The 24989-nt window shown below is 41.1% G+C and overlaps 1 protein-coding gene across 3 annotated transcripts in view; it reads left to right on the plus strand.

Annotated features, from left to right (window-relative positions):
- The window catches only part of PHF2 (PHD finger protein 2), an 86688-nt gene that overhangs the window by 40921 nt on the left and 20778 nt on the right, over positions 1-24989 (plus strand). For all 3 annotated transcript variants that reach the window (XM_052776523.1, XM_052776522.1, XM_052776521.1), the window contains exons 2-12: positions 3489-3574; positions 8671-8785; positions 11761-11921; positions 14204-14345; positions 16924-17110; positions 17681-17843; positions 19317-19404; positions 20006-20112; positions 21284-21375; positions 22677-22766; positions 24084-24455. In XM_052776523.1, the coding sequence (XP_052632483.1) occupies positions 3489-3574; positions 8671-8785; positions 11761-11921; positions 14204-14345; positions 16924-17110; positions 17681-17843; positions 19317-19404; positions 20006-20112; positions 21284-21375; positions 22677-22766; positions 24084-24455 (1603 nt within the window). The remainder of the gene's footprint in view (positions 1-3488; positions 3575-8670; positions 8786-11760; positions 11922-14203; positions 14346-16923; positions 17111-17680; positions 17844-19316; positions 19405-20005; positions 20113-21283; positions 21376-22676; positions 22767-24083; positions 24456-24989) is intronic.

The raw sequence follows: 24989 nt of genomic DNA on the forward strand, positions 1-24989 counted from the left end.
AGGGGGTCAAACGCTTGGCTCGAGGCTTTTTTATGTTTGTGCTTCTCTCAGGCAAATGGGGCTGAAAAAAGAAACTGGAGGGACCAAAGTGGAGTGTTCTCATGAAAAAAAAAATAGATGCAAAACACAAAGCACCATTTGTGCTCAAATTTGGGGATTGAGGGGAAGGACAGCACTGTTCAGCTGCTATAGATGACTTGGTTTTCTTCAGCTGGAGAAATGCTTTGATTCTGTTATGTTGTTGATTAACCGCTCTGAGAAAAAATACATTTGTAAATTAGGCAGGAGACCACTTCAGGACTCTGCGCTGACTTCTGCCAAGGCTGGCAATCTCCTTCTGGTTCTCATTCACAGGTGCAAATGCTCTGGAGACCAACGCAAGGGTAGGTCACTGCTGCAGAGCTGACAGCCCCTCCACTGCCAAAACCTTGCCACATAAAACCAATACACCCAGCAAGAAATCCTCGTTCCTCTTCTGGCAGGAGTGTTCTTGAGCGGTTGTCTCTCTCAGTCTGTCTTTAACTGTGGCAATTCAATTTTGTATGCCTATATTCATGTGGAAGCCCACAAACAGTTCTGCTGGTGGAAATAACCTGGGGAGTCAAGCTCTATTCATTAAGAAAAGGGGCGCAGACTGGAACTGGTTCATATTTTGGTTAAAGATCACCTGAGGCATTTCGGTAGGGTGATCTCTTGGACAGTTTGTACTTGCAACTTCATGTACAGTGAGGATAGTGGCTTCTGCCTACGAGTAGCTGTAAATGGCCAAACCTTATTCGAAAGCCATGTTGTAGTTGGAAAAGTTGACTGCATCTTTTAGAGGACCGTTTGAGTTTGAGGTCAGTTATTTTTACTTTTTCTTTTTGTTCTAGTTAAATATTTTTACTTGCTCTCAGAACAATAGCTCCCACCACACTGAAGCCTTCGCCCAATGCAGTAGCTTTTCATACCTCCTCCCACAGCAGTCCATGCAGCGCCCAAGGGTCTCATCTCCTTAGTTTAGCTAAATATAGACTTTTCAAGCCCTTGTGTAGAGCCTAATCCATACCTTTACTAAGCTTAACAAGCGGAATCCAGTAGCATAAGCAGCTGACGCAGCTTTATGGGTAGAAGAATCCTCCACATTCTCTTACGCTTGCTCTAATCTGCCAGGGTTTGTTTAATTTTTCTACTGCTTAATCTGGTATTTTACTGACTGTATGTACTTGACTCTGAGGACTAGATTGTTGTGATGATTTTTCCTGTCTGCAAACTTACTCTTCAGTTTTCCATGCTGTCTGCCCACGGAGACCCAATAATTTTGTATTTTTTCAAGTAACTGTTTAATAAAAAAAAAAAAAAATCAGCCAAATCTGAAGTTGCTTTTAGACAATTCCGAAATAATGTCCTGTTTACCAGGCTGTTCACAGGCTGAACTCACAAAAATGAGAGTTTCTCTCACCCTGTACTCTTTGGTTTGGAGGGAGCTGGGTCCCATACGCACACTGGCAGCTGCAACAGGATGAAAATATCCACAGAGGTTTCTGGCAGAATCTTATTTTGACAAAACATTTACAATGGTTACAGAAAGATTTGTTTCCATATCTAGCTAGTTTGGCTTTTTCCAGCTTGGTTGCAGACTGAATATTGGTTTTGTTGATGCTTTTTTCTAAAAGCAAGTAGATCTGTGTTTGTAATCATGATACATACAGTTGCACATCACTGTGTGCCTTGGATTCAAAAATGGTTTCAAACCCACCTTTGTACGCAGAGAGGGTCATAGTGCATTTTAACACTTAAACCTCCTGTCCCCAGCATGCACGTGTTTGTGTGTGTGCTCACGTACACCGCGTGCATGCACACATGTGCACACCCCCACCAAAGGCATCAAAAGAGCTCTGGGCTCCGTGGAGCCAGGTAGCTGGTTCACAACAGCAGAGACTTGCAAGGCTTAAAAAAGCATAGAAGAGGTGGGCATGCATGATCATGCATTATCCTTCCTTTATCCATGCACCTTCCTGTCTGCCAGTAACCAGGAGTTTAGGGCCTTCCTACATCTAAACCATCATATTTAATAATTGCTGGTGTATCCAACCTACATTAATTTCTGTAGTTATTTAACTTGTTTGTAATTTTGGACACTTTGGTATTGTCTTAAAGAGCTTGAATGCAGTGAGAATGGTACCCTGTACATAGCTGGACAACTGACCCACCCTGTTGCGTTGCCTGTGGGAGAGGAGCAAACATCCTCTCCTCTGCTTGCTGTGGGTCAGAACCAGCAGCTAAAAACTCTGAATTCATCTTCCTGCACTGATCGCCACTTTGAACTGCCAGCGGGATGCAAGGAGGCTGAACGCTACCATATGCATGGGGATGGCGTTGCCATGACCCGTGCCCAAATCCTTTCTCTGGCAGAAGAGATGAATCGGTGTCTTCTGCTAACTGAAGAGCACTGAAAAGGCATTTCAGGCGGTGAAGTAGAGAAACTCCAGGAGTGCTTTTATCGCGGTGTGATCTAGCCTTGTTTGTGCAAGTGGTTAAGGTGAAGCTACCTTTGTTGCCTCTTGTGGATCCTCTTGCCTAGCTGAGCTCTCATGGACCCATGACGTGAGGGCTGTATCTCACAGCACCCAACTGAAACTCTTTTTTCTGTGCTGCAAATGTGCCTTGCAGCCTGGGCTACTTCAGACCGAGCAAGCAGGAGCAGGATCCTGTTTGCTTTTCCTCCGTCAGAAGGAACGGTGCCATTCTGGAGTTTGATTATTTGGCCGGCTGCTCGGTGCTTTGACTGCGCAACATCTTCTTATCTTGGGTACTTCATTCCTTTGCAGTTTAGTTTTGTTTTGCCGCAGCACTGTGTTCTGCCATTGGATTGCATTCACGCGGCGTGCCCACAGGCTGCGCTGTATTGTTGCGTATGCCGTGCCATCCAAAATAATCTCGGTGGGTGTTCTAAACAGCTGCCATGATACAACCCATGTTCTTGGCAGCCAGAAGTGCTGTGAGCTATGTGTCTTCTTTTCCTCCTCATCTTCGTATATTGTAATAGAGATGTAACCTATATAAGTCTTGCATATGGTATACCTTGCCAAGACTACTCTGGTACCTAGCAGCTGTCCATACATGCTTGGTAAAGAAGATGTGTTTTGTTAATTAGATTTACGTGGGATGGTGCTTGGAGAACTCCACGTAGATACAAAATGGTCTCCCTGGGAAAAAAAATTCTTTAGGACTCTCTGCCATTAGGAGGTCCCTGGTGAGCTGGTAGTGGGCTTCTGACTGACACCTTTTTAGCACCACATCAGGAATGTAGGCTGCAAAAAATCCAGTCTGACTGTACTAGTGTAAAAAGCACCTAAGCTTTGCTTTGATATAGCTGTTAGCAGTCAGCATAGCTGCATAGTAAATGCACAGCTTATTGGGGTTTGGTTTTTTTCATTATTAATTGCATGCTTGCATGTTTGGAGATGGAATCAAGCTAATGTAATATTTGCCTTCATATATTCCAGCTGCGTGGGTGTTGAAGAAGAAGAGGCACCAGATATAGACATCTATCATTGTCCAAATTGTGAGAAAACCCACGGAAAGTCTACTTGTAAGTATACTTGCACAGCTGGTCCTCAGATACACAGCAGATTCCGTATGTTTAAACAAAAGAAGCTTTTTTTTTTTTCATTACAAAAAGACACACCTAAATATCCTGTGTCATAAATATTAGAATTCAAACCATGAGGTGAAAAAAGATGTTGGGGGGAGAAAACCATGGGTTGGATTGTGGAGCTTTGGGTGCAGCTCCCTGCCTGACCTCAGGCAGTGTGTATGAGCTAATGCAAGGCACCTTACCTGGAGCTCCGGTCCCTAGTCCTGGCAATGAAATGATGCTTCCTTCCTTGCACGGAATTAAGAGTTATGAAGGTAGTTAGTACTGTGGGCTAGAAAAATCCTACAGAGACAGCTAGTTCTAATACAGTGAATTTTGGAAACTACATGGTGTTTTTTGTGTTTGGATGAGAAGAGTAAGAAACAGTATGTTATGCTTGGCCTGGATATAAAACTGTAGCAATTTCAGTGGCAGTCAAAATTGTAGGATGTACTGAGGGTGCCAATTCTTGCAGTTCTTTCACAGGAAAAAGTTCTCCTGAGTAAAAGTGACAGTTGATCTCAGTGGGAGTTTTGTCTGGGAAAGAACTGTAGGATGTGTTTGCCTTGGTCAGATTAATTCACAAATTCTTTCTATTATACAATGGGGAAAAAAAAAAGAAAAGAAACCAATCCCTGTAAAAGACGAAATGCTTTACTTGAAAGCCATTTATTGTAAATAAGCAACAGTGATGCGGAGGTTCTCACTGCTTTGCAACCTTAACAGCAACACACAGAGGAAGAGCACTGTGCTCATCTCCCAGGAGCCAAACGAATCATAATGTTCCTTTTTTAGTGCGAAATAAGGGATGGCTGGAAACTGACTTCTGTTGTGTTAGAATTCAGTAATTTTAAACCCAAGCAATTATTTCTGCACTGCCTTAAAAGTTAAAGTTTAAAAGATTTCTAGGGCGAAAGGGGAGGAGTCTGAAATGTTGGTTTTGGGGGCAAAAATGGGAATCATTCTTCCACTTTGACTTTTTCAAAATCAAGTGTGAACTGGAAACCTGAATGACCTGCAGCTGTTCCTGTCTCCCAGATGGTCTGCTAACAACTTTGGCGCAAGGAGAGCACCCACAAATTGGGCAAGCTGGCAAAAAAACCCTTGGGAGGCTTGTTCTGAAAGACTTAACAGAATCAATATGTCCCCACAAAATGTTTTTATTTAAAAGAGTCAGGCTTTCTAAGGTTTTCTTGGAAGATTTCTGACAAACACACTGGAAATTGGTCAAACAAATAACCACAAATCATCTTCAAGTGAACAATTTGGTATTAGAATGTGTTGTGTTGAAAAGGGGGGCATGACTGCAGATACTCCCAGGCTGTTGCTGACCCAGTATAGAAGCAGCAGCAGCAGCACAGGATTTCTAGCCTCTGTGAGTTTTGTATAACACTGAGATGTGTCTGATGCTTTGGTTTCTTTCATTTTGCGTTGAATTGTGAATGATGAAAGGCACCTACTTTTCAGTGCGAGGGGAAAAAAAATCAGAAGCAGCAAAAGGCTATAATCAGGAATTAAATATCAATACTATAAAAACTGTGGTGCATAATCTTAGAATTCAAGAAAAGGCAGTTTCGATTAAAAGATTACAAGTTTACTATACTAGTTAAGACGAGGAGAGGTGAAATGACAACAGTCTTCTGATGCTTTAAGAAGGTTTTTGGCTATCCAGTTCTTTTTATCCAAATAAAAATCTGACTTGGCAGTACGTCCTTCAGTCTGCATTGTGCAGCACAGCAGAAAGTGCTGCTGGAGCGCTGTCGCTAGTCATAGTCTTATCAATGTATGAGGTTATCAGTGTGGTAGGAATACAGAACATTATATCATTCTGCAGTACAGCAATACGACTTTGTTTTCTCCCTTCAGATGCATTGCAGAAAGTTCAATGACGTACAAGACCAGTCATCAAAGTAGTTGAGTGTAAAAATTTCAGGAGCATTTGAACATTAGTTATTGATAACCTCATCTTGAGTTTTGGTGAAGTGCAAGATCACAGGTTCTCAAGCTACATAGCCATTTTCACCATGAACTTGTAGAATCATGGATCTTGTTGAAAAATGAGGCTGTTATCCTGTAGCCCCTCCTTGCGGAGTGCAATAGGCCAGGAAAGACTGATTAAATGAAGGCAGGAACAGCTTGGCTTAATGCATTCATTCTGTCAGGCATTTGTATGCAGGGCGTCCTGCTACACGGCACTCGGGCTCTGTTGGGACTTCTGGGAGATGATCACTTTCATTTGTTTATTAACTGTTACAATATATGTTTAAACTAGTTATCTACCACTATCAGTTTTGTAATAAACGAGTAAGAGTTGTTCCAGAGCCAGTAGTTAACTGGTAGCATTTAATTATTGCAAGATTAGCAAAGGGAAACACAGACACCAATCGTCTGTTATGCAACTCGTCTGGATTTAAAAATATATGTGTATTTCTGGAGCATGCATTCCACAATATATGTTTTCCAGATGTCAAATTTTAAAATAATTTTCCTCTTCTTACATTTTTCCACTTTACCAATGTGGCTTCGTGGCTACTATTTCAGAAGATTGCTTCCTGTCATATGACATTTGAAGCCATTTTGGTTTAATGAGATTTGTAGGGACTCCTCTTTGGGAAAAATTATACACATTCATACAAAATTTTCTGACATCATTTAAATAAAATGTAAGTAAGTGCTTTGTTTAGGCAGACTTGACTCATTTTCATAACACAATCTAAAATGTTCGGTTTGATTGCTGTCTCATTTGCAGCAGTGAAAATCAGGAGAAATTCTTTGGAATCGGTGAAGTTACATAGATGCAAGCAAACCAAAGTCAGGCTGAAACTGTTTTTTAGTTACAACTTTTAATATAAATCAGTAGAGAGCTAACAGGGTGCTTCTAGGTATCCCTTCTTCATAAATTCCCTTGAAATAGTGTAAGTATACTTTTGAAGTCTAGAATTATTAATTTTGAGATACAGTTTTCATAAAAATATGTTCCCTTTTTCCTCTGGAGGGTTTTCTGTAGAAGGAGCAGGTTTATACTTTCCAAAGGTCAAATTTGGATCAGAAAGTTCTGCAGAAAAAGAAATCTGTAATCATTTAAGAAAAAGTGGCCGTTCTGGCTAAAGCTAGTATTTGTTGCACATGTTGGTGGGCCTTTAATCCTTACTGTGGTGTTCATGGTAAAGATGAAACATAAAGAGAATGGCTGAAAATGGGCCAAATGTCGATTGTTTGATGTAATATAATGGACTACAGCAGCCGGCGTGCTGCTGTCCAGGTGATAGCACCTCCTGGGGAGCATTCTGGTGGCAGAGGCATCTTTGTTGCCTCCACGTGAGAGGTGGATGTGAGAGGTGGATGCCTGCCGGCACTCAGTGCCGAGGGAAATAGCTCCCCAGTGCTTTTTGAAGAATTGCCATGAATTTCTTAATTCAGCACTGATTTGCTGCTTTTATTTCTCAACGCTCCATGCTATCTGAAGTGTAATAAAAGAACACGCTAATATGATAAGCTCTTTAGTTTTCACTGTGGCAAGCGACACCTGTTTCACTGGGACTTGTGCTAAGAGTCCTAGTGTTGGTTCAGATATGCTGAAAGGGGGAGGAGGCAGTCATTGGAAAGGGAAGGCGAGGAGGAAGGTTTGGCATTCATGTAGAGCTTGTTTCCTTTGTTACGAGGAGCATTGAATTAATACACTAAGCCTGAGAGTCATTAAGATAAAGAACTAGCAGCTTTAATGAATATATCCAGCTAGGCTGGAGAGCTGCATGGAACCAATAAAACCAACATGCTTTGTGCAAAACCTGGGATGGATTCACTGGGAGATGTCTTTACTTGAGTTATTCCAGGGTTGTGGTCAGGAAAACAAAGTTAGCTTTTTCTGAACCTCACGTCTTGTAGCTGCGGCCTCCAGATTCCTTTCTTAATGAAAAAGTACGTGGATCTGTGTGTGTGTGTGTGTGTGTATGTGCATGTGTAAAGAGCGAGGAAAGAGTGCCATGCCTGCATGGTTACTGAGGAGTCTGGTTCCTTCCCTAGCTGTTTTGAGCAGCAAGAAAAGCATAAGAGATCTTGATTTTGTGGTAAAATACTGAGTTTCATGATGTAAAACAAGGGTGAAAAGTAAAAGTTGTGACATATGAAAATTCTACTAACAGAGGCTTGAAATGATACAAATACACACGTGGGACAAAAAACAATTTACTACCAAAATGAGCATATCCAGACAGACTGTGGAAATAGGAACAGCTGAGAGAGATAGTGCTGACTAAGAGAAAAAGCTGGACCAGTTTTTCTTGCTCTGCGTTATCTGGCTGTCAAAGAGGCAAGGCAGAACTACATTGACATTTGACTTACTTATTTGTGCTTATCCAGCTGACCCTTTTTCCATGATGAACTTGCGTGTATGTCTGTCACGCACTGGGAACACAGTTGAGGGGCCTTCAGTCTGCTGTCATCACCTTAAGGCCTAAGCCTGGCTTGCCTTTCAAAACCTAGGAATAAGAGGAGTTCTAAAAATTGCATTTGTGGTGCCCTTGCATCTTCTTTTTTTCTTTTGTTTTTCCTTTTATGTGCACGCTGTGTGCAGGGCGTAATTCAAAGCCCATCAAAATCGATGTGAAATCTGCCACTGCTGGACAGACCTTTAGACTAAGGTAATTCATGACAAATATGTTCATAAAGATCTATACTGCATATTGAGAAGGCAGAAAAGTGGCTTTTTAAGAGCTTTATGATAAGGAGTAAGTGTGTAGTCTGGCAAGTACAAAATGTCCAGAGCCTGTGTTTGCATAAAGCCTGCGGTAGCTGTGCAGCTCAGTAATTATCCGTCTGGTTGCCCTTATGTTACAAAACGAACACTGTTCAGTATGTAATAGATCTTCAGGCTACGGTATAGTTGTCTAATGGTGAACTGAGAGCAATATTAAAATTTGCAGTGCAGCATAGTGGGGGTTCCCTCTTTTCTGCTCACGTAAGAAATGAAATGAAGATTTGTCCTTCCTTCAAATGTCTTAATAATTATCTTCTGCTTAACATACGGTACTATCCAATTCATTCTTTTTCAGTGAAAAAGAAAAGAAATTGGCATAAACACGATACCGGACAGACGACAGAGGTCAAACCTGTACAGAACGGGAGCCAAGTCTTTATAAAAGAACTTCGAAGTCGTACTTTTCCAAGGTAGGTTGTTCAGCTGCAACGCGTGGACAGGGCTGTTGAGGTAAAGCATGTATAACCAGTTTCGTATGAAGCTGATGATGATCCTTGCTGAAAGCATTACGTAGTACAGAACGATGAAGTTTAAATGAGCACTGTTTTATTGCAGTTGTCCCAGGCTCTTCCCTTTTTTATATTTGTGCAGCCATATCCAAATCTACTCTTGATTGACCCCAGTTCCTGTGGATTGCCGTAGAAGCTAGTATTTGTAAAGATGAGAACAAGAACGTGTTTGGCCCCTGCAACATTCGCTTGCATGAGAAACAAACCAATTTATTGCACAGAATTATCCAGTTCTCAAAAATACTAATGGTTTTGCTGAAGTCTGTCTCCATCTTGAAAAGAAGAACAATGACATCCTCAGTTGCTACAGTGACAAAGGCTCTCTTATTTGGGGTAATGAATAGTGCTAATTGTTAGGTGACATGTTCCACACTTTATTAGGCTGCTTCACAGCCATTTGTAAGAGTGATGATTTTCTTCTGGTTCTTTAATGTAGGCTTTAGCCAAATAAATCCTTAATCATTAATGACTAATTATTTTAGAAGAATCCTTGGACACTGGTAAAGTGTACTTGGTAAACACAAAACTTCTTCCTTTTTATGGAGAATTTAATTTCACGTTTAATTTCAGATACTGGTCTTAGGCTGTTTAAGGAAAACGCTGAAAATACCTCTGCCAAGTGTTTGCAGCGCCTGCAGATGTGTTTCACTGAACTCGTGATCCAGTATTTTTAGTTGCTTGGCTATTTTTATTTGGACCTGCTAGAGTTTTGTCTTAGGTTTTGGGGGTTCTTTTCTGTATACAGAGCAATTTGACAGGTTGCAAAGCTAATTTCTTAAAAAAGGTTTAAGGCCTAGGCAGAATGGTTTCAGTAACCTCAGAGATTGCACTCACATATGCAGTATCTCTAAGTCACTCCCAAATTGTAAAAAAAAATGGACCCCCATTTTTTTTGTTTGTTTGTCACATAAATGTGCACATAAGAAAATCCTGCTGCCAAGTTAAAGTTTCTGAGAAAGAAGGGTCTGTAGCCCAATGGAGTGCCTGCAAGATTCAGGCCTCTGACATCTACACTTGCACCATTAGTAAAGCAAAGTCTTGTTGAGAAATTTTCTCTTCTGAAGAAAGTGAATGAAATCTGCAGATGTTCAGAGAACAAACCCCAACACTCATCAGTCAGAATGTGATGAACAGAAAAAGGGGGTCTGCATTCAGAGACAGAAACATCATTGCTGAATCACAGCACGCGACAGTAAATTATAACCCACAGTTAGTCCCTTGGTGAGGCTCGGATCAAAAGGAACAGTGAAGAGAGCAAAAAGGCAAAAAATATAATTCATGTCGTTCCGTTCCTGAATGTTTAATACCGAAATAGCATTAGAGCAGTAATAGTAGTAGTAGTAATAACAATTAAATTGATGGTTCACGTTCTTCAGTGTAGGTGCCAGACTCTTCATTTTGGCACAATCATTACTAGATGCTCTGGTACTGATCTCTCTTTACGACTACGTGTAAGTTTCGGTATCACATTTAGAAGCAAATCAGACTTGACCAAGTACGCAAGATGTATGTGGGCACTGTAAAGTAAGTGCAGAGGTTTAGTGGTAAATCGTGGTTTGCTTCTTGCTCCTTAAAATCTCCAGCTTTGTTCTTTGCACGTTGCTGGCGTACGGTACCAGTGCTGACATAAATGAGGAATGCTCCTTTTAATTAATTATTAATGAATTTTGCCTCCTGATCAGCCATCGCTGATTCACGGAGGCTGGGGTGATCCCGAAATCAGCTGGCTTTCTACAGCTTATCCCTGTTTGCGTCCGGCCATCTTGTTCTCCGGGGTTCAAACCCCAGCAGGGCGGCCTGAGCAGGCCCAGGCTGAGGGGTTCCCCCTGCGTGGTGGGGTGTCCTGGGGGGAGCCCCCACAGCTCAAGGGTGTCGGGGGGAGCCCCCACAGCTGAAGAAGGGTGTCGGGGGGAGCCCCCACAGCTGAAGAAGGGTGTCGGGGGCTCTGCCGCGGGCTGGGCTTCACGGGACGGCGAAGGCAGCGAGGCGCCAGCGTGCTGGCTGCCATGGCGGGGCTGGCCGCCTCGTCCCCTTTCCCGCCGGTGTTTGGTGCCGTAGGAAGATGTGAGCTGTAGTTCAGAGCTGATGCAGGAGAGGGCAGTCATGTATTAGCCTTACCTGCCCGGGAGGTTGGGCTTTTTGGGGTGAACACTCAAAGTTTTGGTGCTCCCCCCCCCCCCCGCCAGCAGCCGTGGCCTGGGCCCGCCGGGTGGTTTTTGGAGCCCAGGTGACAAACAACACACGGTGGCTGGGCGCTTTTGGGACAGGTGGTCCTTCATATACCGTCACTTTGCGCTCCGAATTCAGTGTTTTACTCTTCAAAAGATGTAGAAATCGGACTTGAGTGTCCCCTGAGAGTTGTCGGTGCACACAGCTGGTCCTCTGATGAAGCTGCCCTTTCCTTAGTCCCTTTGAAGCCCTCCCAGCGACTTGAAAATGATTTGCAGAATATTTCCCGAGCAATTTATTTGACTACTTAAAAATGATTTGCAAAGTATTTCCTGGGCAATTTATTTGAGATTGTGTAACGTTTTTAGTCTTGCCTTCTTTAGAGTGGAACATTTCACACTAATTTCTTTAACATTGATCAACGGTAACTCGACAGATCCCTACAGTTGAGGAAAACGGTCTTTCACTGTAAGCTGTTATTTTAGGAGTTTCCAGTAGTTGGTGCATGAGGCTCAAGCGAATCAGTTCCGGATGATTTTAGTGTGCCCTGCGTTCTTTGCAATAAATGGCTTTTTGGCTTTTGTCTTATGCACCTAATTTGCATATAATTGCTAATTCATAACTTTTTCCTTTCAGTAGTGAAATGCTGAATATGCCAAACTCTGCGTGGAAGCACTTCACCATTGAATCTGTGTTTACTTTTTCAGTGCTGAAGATATAGTCGTGAAAGTGCCAGGCAGCCAACTAACAACAGAGTATTTGGAAGAAAATGGCTTTGCAGAGCCCATCCTTGTCCCAAAGAAGGATGGCCTGGGTTTGTCTGTACCTGCACCCACCTTCTACGTCAGCGATGTTGAAAACTACGTTGGTGGGTGTCTGGCAAGCAGGTGGCATTGTACTGTTTGGAGCTCAGCTGCTTTTTCTAAAAATATATACATTATTTGTATAAAAAACTGTAAAATATATTTTAAAATATTGTCTATGTCTTGAGCTATGCTGACTTCAATATTTTTTTATAGTGGTAGCTTGTGATTAGCAATTAATTCTCTCTTGTTTCCTGTACCAACTTGACAGTGAGCCTGAGCCAGACCGCGCTGTACTCCATAGCACTGCATTAAAAGAAACAGTCATAGTAGTACCAAGAAATAGTTTCTTCAGGCCAGGTCTTAATTGATTACTGCCATCTCGCTTTGTATTGAAGGAATTACTAGACTGAGACTCCCACTCTACAAAGGCAGTCCATTTTTTAACGCTGGTGTCAGTGAGAGCTATTTTCATTGCTGCTGGTCATTTGGATTCATTTGGCATCCTTCTGTCTCTAACCTGAGCAGGGTATTGTACTGCATCTTCTCACAAGTCATCAAGTCATCCCACCTTGGAAGACATACCTTAGCCAGGAGCCATGGAAGTGCTCTGAAGTCGCTTGTCTTGTCTCCGCATCCTTCTTCCTTTAGCATGTGTGATCTTGTCTCTTGTCCCCTCTCACTCTGTCCTTCCTCTGTGTCACTTTCTGTCTGATTCTCTCTCCTTCCAGTCTTCTGGCAAGGCATCACCCTTTTGGAGCCATGACTCCAGCTCCAATGTATCTGTCTGCGTTTCATGGTCCCTTTATCTCCTTACACAGTCTGCTAACTACCCCCTTGCCCTGCGCTCTCCTTACCAGGCCATTGGCCTGTTCCCCAAACTGGAGGGTGCTATCACCAGCCATTGCTGTTCTTGACTGTATCTATTGCTTTTGCAATAGATGAATAAAGGAGAATTCAAGACCCCTGATTTTATTGTTATCTCTATCCCATTGCTTCTAGAGGAAACATATTTTCCTTACACATCTGCTGCACTTTGCAGATTTTCTTGTATGACCTGGGTGCTCCTTATGCATCTGCAGGCTTTCTCTCAGCCTCTAGCTGAAATAATCCACCCTACCAACAGAACTGTTAGTGAAAAGCTGGAGGGAAGAACATGGGTTGTTTAATCTGAAGCTGGCACCAGATTTGAAAGTGAACAGCACAAATATGTGCTGGTCTAACCTCCATGGGGTTAGTTCACTTGAACGGGATTTCCCAGGCAGGGATTTATCTCGCTGTTTTGTAGTTTATCACATTGGGCCTAGAATGTCTTTTAGAAACAACCTAAAATAAGTAGCAGAGGACAAAACACCACAAACAAGACTGCCAAATACATCATTACTGTTCTGGCATTTCATGAAAAAACAAATTGATTTTTTTCCCCCCTCCTAATGTGAAAAAAGCTATGAATGAAACGCTGAGAGAGGAAAAATACGGCCAATTAAAACTGAAGGGAAGAAAGACTGGAGAGATGCTTTTCTTGCAGAAGGGATAAGAGAGTGTGCTTAGAAATGGGCACTCTTTATAAAGCTCTGACTTTCTCCATGTGTTCTTTGGTTTGCCGAGCATAAAATTCCACTAATTGACTAATACGGTCAGTATTAACACTGGATATTTGTATCCAACAGGGTCTGTCAAAGGGAATGTGTAAGTACTAGGAGATTATTCTCTGTAGTCTAATACAGAGGGGATGGATTTTTGATAGGTGTAATTTTGGGTAAAATAACAAAAAGTAATTTTTTTTTGTGGCACACCTGAAATATCATGTTAAAAAATCGGAATTTTCCTGCAAAACTCCTTCTCGATTATAGATTTCCTAAGCAAAAATTTAAAGTAGAGCATAAGAGAACTCACAATTTTGGAAAATCGGTTTGGCAAGATATCCTGTCCAGTATTACACTCTTGTCTACAATCACAAGACTTTTACAGCATGGTGTGTAGGGCTTACTCTGGATATACAGGTATTTGCATATAATTTTCACCAAGCAAATAAAATCCATAATGAAATTAATAGATTCAAGATAGCATTAATCCTTTAAAGATAAAAACTACAGAAATAATTATGTCAGGGGCATGAATAAAAAAGCACAATTTTATGCATATACATTTTATGTATATACATATCTTTTATACATATGTGTATATGTGTATACATACATAAACACCAGGGAAGATACAAAGGCTAAGAAGACCAGAAAATCAAAAGCTTGAGACGTTTCTTGGAATGTTAACTCACCCCCAAGCATACAAATGGGGCAAGTCAGGCTGCCCTTCAATCTCTCTTTTTCATGGAATTAATTTGTAGGACCAGAGAGGAGTGTTGATGTCACTGATGTCACCAAGCAGAAAGACTGCAAGATGAAGCTCAAGGAATTTGTGGATTACTACTACAGCACAAACAGGAAAAGGGTCCTCAATGTGACCAACCTGGAGTTCTCGGACACGAGGTGAGAGTCCAGCCTGCTGCACCGCGCAGGGTCTGGGATACATGGTGGGGTTCAGCTGGGGGAGTTTGAACAGCCTCCCCCTTCTCCGGTGGTTCCCTCTTTAGGAAGTGCTGTTTAACCCTGGCATAGCGGCTTCTTGTTGCTCTGACTCTCCACTGCATCGTCCATATACAGCCAGTTCAGGCAAGGCATGGAAATGAAAGTGCTATTTGCTGTATGAGGAGAATGGTACATAGCGGACTAAATGGGCCAGCATTTGTCATGGTAATTCATGCCTGCATAGCATCAGCGTTCATGTGCCATCAGCATTCACATGTCAGAACAGAACATTTGGGTACCTTTCAGTTTTATTTTAACTTCAGTAGTATAGGTATAGTTAATTCAGTGCAACTATATACTAGAACATAACTTGATGCTCCAGGAGCAAATTCTCTGCCTCGTCCTGGTAGTGAATGATAACGTAGTATGTTCCTAGCATGATCTTAGGTACTTAGATGCAACTTGATAAATACCGATAAGACCAAAGAAAGGAGGACAGAGATGACCACAGAGGTATGATAACACTGTATGTACAGAAATCTTCCATTTAAAGTAGTGGAGAGTGAGTAAATAGATGAGGTGTGGCTTTAGGAATAGCATAACATGTCACTGGATGGCCTTGAATGAGAATAAGTTTGAAATTATTATTGTTTTGTAATCTTATACCATGTGTTACAGTTTTAGTTTCAGTGCTTTTGTTAGTTAACCTGTAATCTGTATGACAGCAGTTCAAAACTAGAGTGATGCTGATTTCTCGATGGAAAGTTGGGGGATGTGATGGTACAGATCAGCTCTGAACTTGAGGCTGAGGTGCTTTAGTGATGCAGTGAGCCAGAGGTGATGGTGCTGGCTCTGTGAATATCACCAGTCCTCAGTGACAGGAAGCCTATTATTCTCCTCATGTTTTATATTCTATGTTTTATGTATAGGATAATTAGCTGATGTAAATGCCTAAAAGTTCAAGTTCTTGCTTTGTGCTTTACATAGCTGTATGCATCACCTGAGCTGTGCTTTTTTTCCAGAAGTAGGCAGATGCATCTATAGTGTATTGAACTTCATGCAACTGTGCAGATCATTTTTACAGTTCTTGTAGTCCTTCTGGGTAGCTAGTACTCCTAGAACGGAAGCATCAGAGAACGAAAAGATTCCTTTATATACAAATGCTACACAGAAGATGATGAGTGTCAACATAAAAATAAAGAATGGTTGTTTTGGGGAGCATTCCATTTTAGCAAGAAGACTTAAAGTAGCCTTAAAAAAGAAGGCTGATGAATAATTACAAGCTCATTTTTTTAAAGCCATTACCTTTAGCCCTGTAGTTAGTGTTTAGTAGTGCACACCCATTTCTGCAGAAAGCATCTCTAGTAATTACAGGCTTCAAAGATTACCAGTATCTTCAGTTGAGATTTTTTTAGCTTTCTGTCATTATCCCAGAATAACAGGAGGTCTTTTGTTCTGAAGGACTGCTGGAGCTGTCACTCATATGCTGCTAATTTAGACATTAACTAGCAAATATTTTATTTCTTAACATAGACGGTGACACTTTAATTGAATGCACTGCTCCATCTTTCCCTGCCATTTTAAATGGAGCTATTGTTATCAGTGTTTGACAGTGAGCATAAATGACACGTGGGAGCATTTAATTTTAGTTTGAAGTGCAGATACTCTTACTGACGTGATATTTTAGAGCGTCCAACAGTGAACCTCCACCCCCTGCAAATATTAGTCCAAATTTTGGACTACTTAAATGTAAAATTTAGCACATTCTGGGATGAAACACTTCTAAGACCTGTTTATCATGCCACTATGTCATCTTAGCTGTGATTTATAGTATATATTATATATTTAATATAAACATAATATATAAATTATATAAATAAATATATGCAATATAAATATATGTTCAATATATATTCATTTGTAGAAAATAAATAAATATTATATGTTATAATTTAAATATATTCACATTATGAACCCAAATTAGACTTTTTCCTTCTTCTGAGCTTTTAATGTAACTTAGTCAGTTTAAATAAAAAGATCACTGTGATTTTCAGCATCAGATCAAGGCTTATTTAGTACTTAAGTATCAATGTTATTGTTGTTAGGATTTTTAATATTGAGCTTAACTTGCAAATTTTTAAGATTTACCAGGCCATTTATGTAAGAGTGTACACATTTCACTTTCTCTTCTGAAGCGGGCTGGAAAAGTGACTGTGATAACAGCGCTATTGATAACTGAGCCTGCATAGCAAGAGGCAGGGACTGGAAAAATACAAACACCATATACTTGATCATAAATACTGCTACTGCAAGAAGTCAAAAGATTGTTTCTAAGTCATCATACTAAAAAAAGTCTTAAAACTCTGTCTGTAAACAGTTCTCACAAATTTTCTGTATGAAGAGCAGTTCCACTGACACATAAGGAACTGCTTCAGATTGCCACACAAGTATTAAAGTCACACTCTGCTTTTTGTTGTGTCAGGGTCCTTGTGCTCTTTTTTAAAAAGATGCATGTTTGTTTTCAATTCTCTCTGTAAAGGATGTCCAGTTTTGTAGAGCCTCCAGATATAGTTAAGAAGTTGTCCTGGGTGGAAAACTATTGGCCTGATGATGCTCTTCTGGCTAAACCAAAAGTTACCAAGTACTGCCTGATCTGTGTGAAGGACAGCTACACGGATTTCCACATAGATTCGGGAGGAGCTTCTGCGTGGTACCATGTGCTGAAGGTGAGGGGTCATGTTTTTGCGGTGTATCTAGTAATGAACTAAATTTTATATGCGAAGACAATCCTAAAATTCTCTCAAAAATTCAGGTCTCAGGTTTTTTTCTCCATGGTCCTGTTGGATCCGTAAGTAATACACAGAGCCCTAACTGCTGTAAATAGGTATGCTCTCAGCAGTGCCAGGGTCTACTGAGCGAGGAAGCCACTTGGAGTGTGGAAGTTGTCTGTGTGTTTTCAGTGTATTAGGATTTTAATATTTGTTTAGTGCCTTCTGCACATATGTCACCTAAGGCCTGAAAGATACTACGTCCTGCTTTTGCAGGTTAATGGAACCTGGCGCTGTAAACTTTTTGCACCATCAGTCCCACAAATCTGAGCACATGTGGTTAGCTAGTGATTTAATTATTTTAGCTGTTCTGTACAAAGCTGACTAGTGAATCTTATTTAAATAGTGTTAAAATACATGATGTTATGTATATATTTAGATAAATATTTGTCTGCGTGTGTGTATCTGTGCCAGTGCAGTGTTGTTTGGTTTGGCTGCTTGTTCCTAATTTTATATTTTCTAATTCAGGGAGAAAAGATATTTTATCTCATCAAACCAGCCTCTGCAAATATTTCTCTTTATGAACGCTGGCAATCGGCAGCAAACCACAGTGAGATGTTTTTTGCAGACCAAGTAGATAAATGTTACAAATGCACAGTTAAACAAGGACAGACACTCTTCATTCCATCAGGTGAGGAGGCTGTTGCAGGTGAGGTTTCCTGCTCATTTTAGAGCTGCTGCTGAAATAGCATGTCCAAAATGCTAGAGGGATGTGATTTGACGATTTTCTCTAACAAAGTATGAAGTCTAATTCTCAGTAGAAGTATAATTTCATATGCTTGCCAAAAAAAAAATCAGAACTTTTATTGCTTCCTATCAATATTTTAGCAGCCTTTTAAAAATACAACTGGTAGGTAGAGTGTTCCACTCTTGGTCTGTCTGGGTTGCAGTAACTCATGAGTTCTCTCTCTATATCCAACCATGACATTCGTGCTTTTTGTCATCTAACAGAGAATTTGCATTGAATTACTTTCTGACCCTGACTCCCCGCAAAATCCTTTTCACGGTCATTGATTCCCCGTGACACTAAGGAACTATAGGTGCCTTCACGAGTGTGGGTGTGCATTTATGGTTTCACATGAGGCTGAAGACCTGGGTGTCACAGATTTTTATGGGCTACTTGATAAACTTGGGCTTTTATTGCAGGTTAGGGATGGCAGATTTTGCATTTCTCAGTTCCTGGGAGGATCTTCATAAGGATAGGGAGTTGATCAGAAGATAGTGCAGAGTTTTAAGTGAACTCAGTTCTACTCCTGCCCCTGTCCCTCACCTTCCTCTCACCACGAACAATTATTTCCTCATTTGCATTGCTGTTTCCAGCACTCCCTGTTACCTGTTGAAACTGTAATCGATTTGGGACAGGGGTTTTCTCTCCCTCTATGTACCTTTAAACGATGCGCTGCCCACTCAGTCTATAATCTAAGTTGAGGCTTCCGGTGCTGTGAGTAAGTAACAACACAGGTACTTGTGTTTTGGAGGCAGCATCCAGTGCACCGTTTTTCTGGGTGTGAGTATATTCTTGCACAGAATGTTTACACACTTGAATTTTACTTTGACTGTAAAAAGTGGAAAGTAGGTATTTCTCTCATGACCATATGTGAAGCAGATGGTGGAATAAACACTGAGCAATTTATAGAGATTCACTAATTTGAGTACATTTTTGTATGAAAATACATGTTTGGAAAACACCTGTTCCTGACACTACAATAAAGTCAGTGTCAGGAGCTGTCACAGATTTTTATGGTGATGTGAAAGCAGCTACTGTTATGTAGCTGTTGCTGCTTTTCACAGTAACAAGAAAGTAATGTCAGTGTGAGCAGTATGTCTCCTTTCACTGTCTGCCACTGTTGAAGGCAGTCCTGGGACTGGGAGCCAAAGGTGTGTAACACCTTCCTGGGCTGGACCTTTATTGTGCAAAACAAAAAAGGGGCCAGATGCAACTTTGTTCAAAAGTATGTGGTTCTAGTGCTGACTTGGACTGAAGAGCTGCATTGGTACCTAGGAAGAAAGTTGCTAAGTGAAGTATAAATATCATGTTGTGAATAAAGTCTTTGCTACTGTCATTCCAGTTTTTATCCTCAGGACTCTTCTCTTTCTCTTTTAGGTTGGATATATGCAACTCTAACACCTGTAGACTGCCTGGCCTTTGCAGGACATTTTCTACATAGTCTAAGTGTTGAAATGCAGATGAGGTAATCTGTCTTTAAAATCTAAAGTTAGGTAGAGGCTCAGTTTTTAATAAATTGGCCATCCTCTCTCCTATTAAATAGCCTACATTTGCAGTAACGTTGATGTAACTCTATTGGGCGATTTTGGAAAGTGTACCCACGTTTGTCTCCTTCGACCGTGTTCTCCCATGCTGAGTTATTCTAAGCTGTCTTTATACCTATTGCGTAGCACATGGAAAGGATATGTAAGGTGCTTGGATTGATGTGGCCAAGTCCTGAAGGAAGAAGTGTTAAAAACTGTCAGGAGTTTTACCCTAGAACATGCCGTTCGCCTTCTGGATAAGCCCCCACCTGCTCAGCTGGGCTCTTTGCCCAGTGTAAGACAATACAAGTAGTTCTTTACTGATGCTGGACAAATAATGCAATAAAACTTACATCTGTATCACACAGTTTCTTACTAGTGTTATTTTTGTTTTGTTTTTGGTCTGATGCCAGAATACGTGGTAGCAGCACAAAGAAATGAAACACTGCAGAATGAACCTCGGGCATCTATGAGCAGTGCTTGTCACTGTGCGACACACTTGTGACCTGCTATGCTTTAAGTTCATGTGGCTTTGTATTACAGGGCATATGAAGTAGAAAGACGATTGAAAATTGTCAGTCTGACCCAGTTTCCAAACTTCGAAACTGCATGTTGGTATATGGGAAAGCATCTACTAGAGACTTTCAAAGGTAAAACTGCATTTCTTTGCCTGCCTTAATTGCTTAGCCTTGGGGGCTGATGTGCCACATAGAAGATGGACAGATGGCCAAAATCAGTCTTGTTAGTATTTGAAAACTACTTACCAGCAGAACATGCTGGTCTGGTGCAGCTCTCCCCTGAATATCCTGCCATGTCGCTGTAGGAAGGACCTTAACTGTCCCTCTTACCTATGCCTAAGGGAAAGTTTCATCTACTTTATAAAATGTATTTAAGTTGCCTCAGAGGCAAAGAATGTTGTAACATTTTTTTAGTTTTTAGTTGCCTGTCAAATCTGGCTTCATTTCTTGTTTTAACCTAATAGACTACATGCTCTGTCAGCCTGAGACATGGAGTAGCACTTCCTTCTCCCATCATTCTGCTGATCCCGGTTGAAGTACATGGACAGGTCACATATATGCAGGGCCACAGGAACATCAGACATGTGGCCAGCAGGAGCACTGAGAATTAAAGCAAAGGTTTCTGTGAAATTGAAAATCTTCCAAATCAGATTCCTTCAGAGTTGATCCAAACATCCATGTGCGTGTGTTCTTTACAGATTTGGGCTCACTTAGCTCTTCGCCTCTGTTTCTCTTGCTACAGAACACATCTACAGATATCCACCAGATCCTTTTATAACATGAAAAATGTGTCTAATTAATAAGCAAGGTGAGGGGTCCCTCTGAGTGTCGCCTGGAAGGGAGCGCCTTGTGACCAGCTCAACAAAAACTGTAATGAGGGGAAAAGTTTAGGCAAGCTTGTACTCATGCAGAAGTTAAATGCTTTGCCCAATATAACCTTTGTTTCCGCTATTGGTACTTGCTTTTTCAATCAGAATAAAAGAACCGCTGATGGTGCCTTTTTATTCCCACAGCCTAGGATGTATGAACATGGAAGCTAGCTTGAGTATGGGACCAAGAAAGGAACCAGAAGAATTGCCAGTGTAGATATAACTTACAGGAGCACAGTGTAGGAAGGCTGAGTTGGATTTATGACACAGTAAATATACTCCTTATTATCATCAAGTTATAATAGGGATTCGATTGTGGTGACCAACTTTCAAAGGGTTAACTTGTACAGTTAAACTTTTTCAAAGTAAAGACTTTATGTAAAACAACTTTAGCTATCAGTGTTTGAATGGCATTGGTTTTTTCCTCTACTTAGGTTTGCATAAAGCTGGGCAACAACCTCCTGCTCATTTACTCCAAGGAGCAAAAATTCTCAATGGTGCTTTCAGGTCATGGACTAAAAAACAGGTAGGAGAAGAAGCCTGTTTTAATACTGTGTGTTTGTCAGGTTTGTCAGTCACTGGAACAGAGAGCGAATGCTAGAACAAATAATATTGCCATAGCAAAACAGCTAATTCTAAAATCTTAAAGAGAAGGGACTGGGAGAACATGGAAGGAGGGCGATAGCTGGGATTTCATAGTGCTACATGAGGAGTCAGCAGAAAAAAAGGTACCACCAGAGTTTTAAAAAAGTCAGTTCTGCACACAGCCAAAAGGATGCTGAATGAATGTTCTCCCTGACAGAGCATTTCAATGTGCCAAATCAATTAAGCAGAGGTTGTGTATGCAAGTGAGGCCTAGAACAATGCGTCCATTTTTGTGTGCACAAGGTGCCCAGTTCCTGCAAATCAACACGTTAATTGAGCCAGGAAATACATATTGGTTGGAGAGAAGGCTTAAAGGGATTTGCAGCCTGAATTTCCTGCTGCAGTCATTTCAGAAGTGTTATTCTTGCATGTGTTGCTCCTAAAGTTTTGGGGAATTAGCTGCAGGAGAGAGGCCATTCGATCATAAAACGTGAACAGGGGAACTAGCAGCTTTAGCATTTTCAGACATTTTAAGAAGAGATGAGCAGCTGAGTACGCAATGTTGCATACTTAGGTCAGTTAGGTGGCTGTCCCAGATTTAAATGTAGTCAGGGACTTGGCTGCTCCTTACTGCAAAAAGACAGTGCTTGAGCCTGAATTCAGGATTGCTCCCTGGTTTCCTGTAGAAGGACTGACTGGTGTGGAAGCTCTCTTCTCCATGTCACTCTGCTTATTTTTTCCACTTGCATGCAGATGAGAAGTAGTGAGTCAAAGGAAGTCAGGCTGTGTTGGCATTTGCGTAAAGTTGAACTTTGAATATTGTAACGTGACATGTGAATGCAAATATTGTTAGTCCTGTCAGGGAGCTCCCAGACCACTCTGCTGACAAGGTATATGCCTATTACACTCACTGAAGACACCAGCCTAAGACAATCTCTCCTTGTAGATGTAGAAAAGGAATTTCTCACAGAATCTTATATAAGGGTGTGAGCAAAGTGATGTTACAGTTGTGAAAATGTAATAATATCTGAAAAAGGCTATTGACACTGTTCTCTCAGGACAACTATTTACAATAATATCTAGAAGGGGAAAAAATATATTTTTACCTTATTTGGACTACTGATGCAGTCAGTATTGAATTCAGTACATAGGAAAAATATGGATGTGTCACTTAATGAGTTTTTTTTATATTTTTGCAAAAAACATGCACAGAAACAGCAGTCTGGCTTTGTTGTGTTTTAGGCTTTAGCAGAGCATGAAGATGAACTACCAGAAAACTTCAAACCAGCACAACTTATCAAGGACCTTGCCAAAGAAATAAGATTAAGTGAGGTTTGTGCTCTTTTCGTAATATTAACTATATTGTGGGTCTTTTAATAATCTAGGCTATAAAATGGATGAATTGAAATAAATGAATCTTTTTTCCCCCCTCTCTTCATTAAAAGAATTCATGTGAGGTTTCGCAGTAGGGGGTCTGCTCAGGACTCTTGTCTGTGGCTGACTCGCCACGTGTTCTGGGCTCCTGTTTGCTTTCTCCTCAGCTTTACGCTGTGTCTGCCTGCCCTAAGTCCTTCCCCCTCCGCCTTCTCTTATCTGGACTGGCCACACTCCCCCATCCTTTTTTTTCTCTTTCACTTTAGCTACTCCCTACCCAAAAATATGGTAGAACTCAAAGAACACTGTTGCCATCCCCATGATCTTGCTCCCTATGTAGTATCTCCTTTTCCTTATGTTCATTGGTCTTGTCTATGACTTTGAGCTTGGGACTATTATTCTGTGCATTGTCCTGATAGGAGGCCTTGTTCTTGGCCAGCTTCTAGGCAGAGTTACTACAGCAGATGCGATACTAATTATAACACCCCCCACCTCCCCCCCAAAAAACCCCCAACCCCCCAAAAAAACAAAAAAAGGAGGTTGCATGGACGTATCATCCATTTAGTCTGGTGTCATATTCCACTTAGTGGGGATGTGTGACAGTGCAAGGTGACAGTAGCTAGTTCAGTTGTTTTAAGAAGACACTGTGTTACATTCCACCCCCTTTCTAACTATATCCAAAGACCTCAAAATTGAAATCTATCTTGTCCTTTTATCCTCTTTGATGTAGTGTATAAGTTTTCTGATTGTCAGAATGACAAGTTAAGCAGAAAATAATTTCTTTTTAATTAGTCAGACAGTGTTAATTTTAGTTGGGCAGCTATTTACTGCTTATTTTTCCTGAGGGCATGAAACATGATTCTGCTACATTTATCACATCTGAATTAAATGGAAATGGTTTGTGCTCAAGCCGATTAGCATTTTAAACAAAAGACCATTCATTTTATACATTTGTTTGTATGGGCAGTCCATTTAACAGTCCTACCTGATGATAAAACCTGGTGAGAGTTACATTCCTTACGAAGCCACTGGAGTTTCTCCAGGCCATACTTGTGCTGGAGCGATGTGGGGGCGGGAATTAGTGGTGAGCAGAGCGTTACTGTGGCATGTGGTGTGGTCTTCATTTCTTGGCCAGCCTGATCGGTGAATGCAGTTACCCCTTTATTGAAGGGGGGATCTTTGGGGTTTGTTTCCCCAAGGAAGGGAGGGTGCAGGTGAATATCTAACGTGAGACAGGTGGGTTTGAATGCCTTCCCATTTTGTGCTAAACTACAGAATGCTTCAAAAGCCAGCAAAGCAGACACGAGTGCCAACACAAATGCCGAGGAGATCTGTCCTGTGGAGAAGGAGGAGGCACCATCACCCGTCCAAGTGACACCTCCGCCCCCACCTGTAGAAAAGCTCCCTAAAAAAAAGACTCCCAAAACTGTGAAAACCCCCAAACAACTCAAGCCATCCAAACCCCCCAAACCTCCCAAGCCACCCAAACCCCCTAAGCCTCCCAAAACACCAAAAGTTAAGGGAGAAGGAAAAAAGAAAGGAAAGAAGGCAAAAGAAAGTCCACCTCCAGCCATCCCGAATCTCGACTTGCTGGAGGCACACACAAAGGAGGCTTTGACAAAGATTGAGACGCCAAAGAAGGGGAAGGTGGGTCATATTTTAACCTCTTCCTGTTCTCTCAGCATAATAGGGATAAAATGACCCTTAGGTCTCATGAAAAAAATAATGTAAGCAACACAGTGTGAAACCCTATCTCCACTGAAGTAAGTGAAATTTTTTTAACTGCTAGCTTATCACCCTTTTTTTACCTGAGTGTTCGATTTGATTTGACTGTTTGCTTGGTTATTCATTTGATATGAAGCCTCCAAGAAACCTATTGATTCAGACTGAGTCTGGCAAACTGCTGCCAGTTGCCTGCCCAAACAGAGATGAGATGAAAATTAAAAGACATTTTTTAATGGCTTTTTTTTTTGCCCCTAGAAATATATTCTTATTTCAAGTGTTACTAGCACTCGTGTGCATTTCTGTAATCAGTTATCAAAGATGAAGGAACTCATTTCTAAAGCATCTTATTTATATGAGATTTTGCTCTAGAATGAGTGATTGAAGATAAAACAATAGTTTGCTTCCATTTTTGCCCATGTAGGACAAGTTTCATTTTGATGTCCTTTAATTCGATAT

This window comes from Harpia harpyja, chromosome Z (genome assembly GCF_026419915.1).
Source record: "Harpia harpyja isolate bHarHar1 chromosome Z, bHarHar1 primary haplotype, whole genome shotgun sequence".
Classification (NCBI taxonomy): domain Eukaryota; kingdom Metazoa; phylum Chordata; class Aves; order Accipitriformes; family Accipitridae; genus Harpia; species Harpia harpyja.